The sequence below is a fragment of the Austrofundulus limnaeus genome, unplaced genomic scaffold (genome assembly GCF_001266775.1).
Source record: "Austrofundulus limnaeus strain Quisiro unplaced genomic scaffold, Austrofundulus_limnaeus-1.0 Scaffold13, whole genome shotgun sequence".
Taxonomy (NCBI): domain Eukaryota; kingdom Metazoa; phylum Chordata; class Actinopteri; order Cyprinodontiformes; family Rivulidae; genus Austrofundulus; species Austrofundulus limnaeus.
The window spans coordinates 45,652-47,265 of record NW_013952415.1 but is presented as its reverse complement, the minus strand read 5'-3'; the positions used below and the strand labels follow the sequence as shown (position 1 = coordinate 47,265).

The 1,614-nt window shown below is 39.9% G+C and overlaps 1 protein-coding gene across 1 annotated transcript in view; it reads right to left on the bottom strand.

The window, feature by feature from the left end:
* The window catches only part of palm2akap2 (palm2 and akap2 fusion), a gene marked incomplete at its 3' end in the record, with an annotated part of 47,129 nt that extends 45,530 nt beyond the window's left edge, over positions 1–1,599 (bottom strand). The window contains 1 exon segment of the mRNA XM_014002379.1: positions 1,297–1,599. Coding sequence (XP_013857833.1) covers positions 1,297–1,340 — 44 coding nt within the window.
* Positions 1,600–1,614: the final 15 nt, after the last annotated feature.

The following is a 1,614-nucleotide window of genomic DNA, read 5'->3' as shown; positions in this document are numbered from 1 at the left end:
TAAATAAATAAATAAATAAATGAATGAATAAATAAAAGTACTGGATGTGGAACATGTACGTTCTTGATTTCATTTGTAACCCACAAACATCCTGTCTTGTAGTCTGTGGGAGGTTTTAACAAATAAGGAGCTTGTGTTTTTGTTGTTTCGCTTTACTGCATTTTTAGAATTAATTGTGTAGTTTAAAAAAACAAATGAAACAACTTTTTATGGTTTTACATTTGTGACTGATTCGTAAAATAATATATAGTCCTGTATAATAATTCTGAGCTCAGTAACAGATAACTTTACATCATTATTTAATGTTTTGCTAAAACGAACGTGGAAAGCTCTTTTAAAGAGACAAAGTGTACGACACTGGATTCATCATTTTCTATTTGGTGCYTCTACTGTTTGAGAATCTGTCAAAGGAAACAAAAGTCATAATAAAGGATTGCATTCTAAGAAATAAATAAGGAAATAATAAATGACTTATTATTATGGAGGAATAATCTGAACACGTTTTTTCTCAAAATGTAAAAGAAATTTAAAAAGTGTTTGTTGATAGAATGTGTTGGTGCATGAAAAATAATAAAACGAAGTAATAACAGCTAGACTTTGTTCACAAAATGGCGAAAACCTGAAATCATTCTAACATTTTTAGTGTTGTTTTTTTTAGTTTTTTGTCTTGCCTTTCTTTTTTTTTTTTTTTTAAAGAACAAGCATTCAGATCAGCAATAACAAAATCTAACATTTGTGTTCTGGAAAAAAGTGCTTGTAATCCATCCATTTTCCATTTTTTTCAATTTTAGAGTTTTGTTACTCATGACATAAAGGAGCAGGAAGAGAAATGACACATGGGAAGAAGTGATCTGCAGCATGGCGGACTGAGGGGCAGGACCAGCCTGCAGCTTCCACACATGCGGCATGTTGCAGACAACTGAAGTGAGAAATGCATAGGAAAAGCTAAATTAAAATAAATAAATAAATAAAAATAAAAAAAGACATGAAGGGCAAAGTGAATGGAAAAAATGGGGAGGAGACTAAAAAGTGGCCTTGGAGGTGTTTGCTGTGCGGTGAGGTGAGATGCTTGCAGAGGCAGGTGAGAGGCTGAAAGTACAGAAAAGACAGATGCAGTGAGGAGAGAGGAGGAGGGAGGAGTGGACATGTTGTACCGCGTGTCTCCTCTCCAGTCATGACTGAGCAGCAGCCTCACCATGACGGAGCGCCCGTTCCCATGACAACCCAGCCTGTCAGATGGAGGGGATGCAGAGAAACAGGGATGCGGAGATAAAAAAAAAAAAAGCGGCTACTTACGGGGCTTTCACCGCGCCGTTCCTCTGCAAAGGTGCATCTGACATGGCTGCAGCTCCCGCCTCCTTTCTCCTCTTCCTCCTCCTGCACTCCTGTCCCCACCGGTGTCCTTTTTAAGAGACTTGTACCCTCCTCTTCCTGCTCTTCCTCCTCTCCTCCTCCTCTGTCCCCACGTCCTCTCTCCTCCTCCTGTCCTCCTGTCTTCTTGGTGTGTTGGGATGTGTCGGAGCAGCTGCTGCTGCCACTCCTGCATCACTCTGCTCTAGCAGGAGGGAGTGTGTGTGTGTGTGTGTGTGTGTGTGTGTGTGTGTGTGTGTGTGT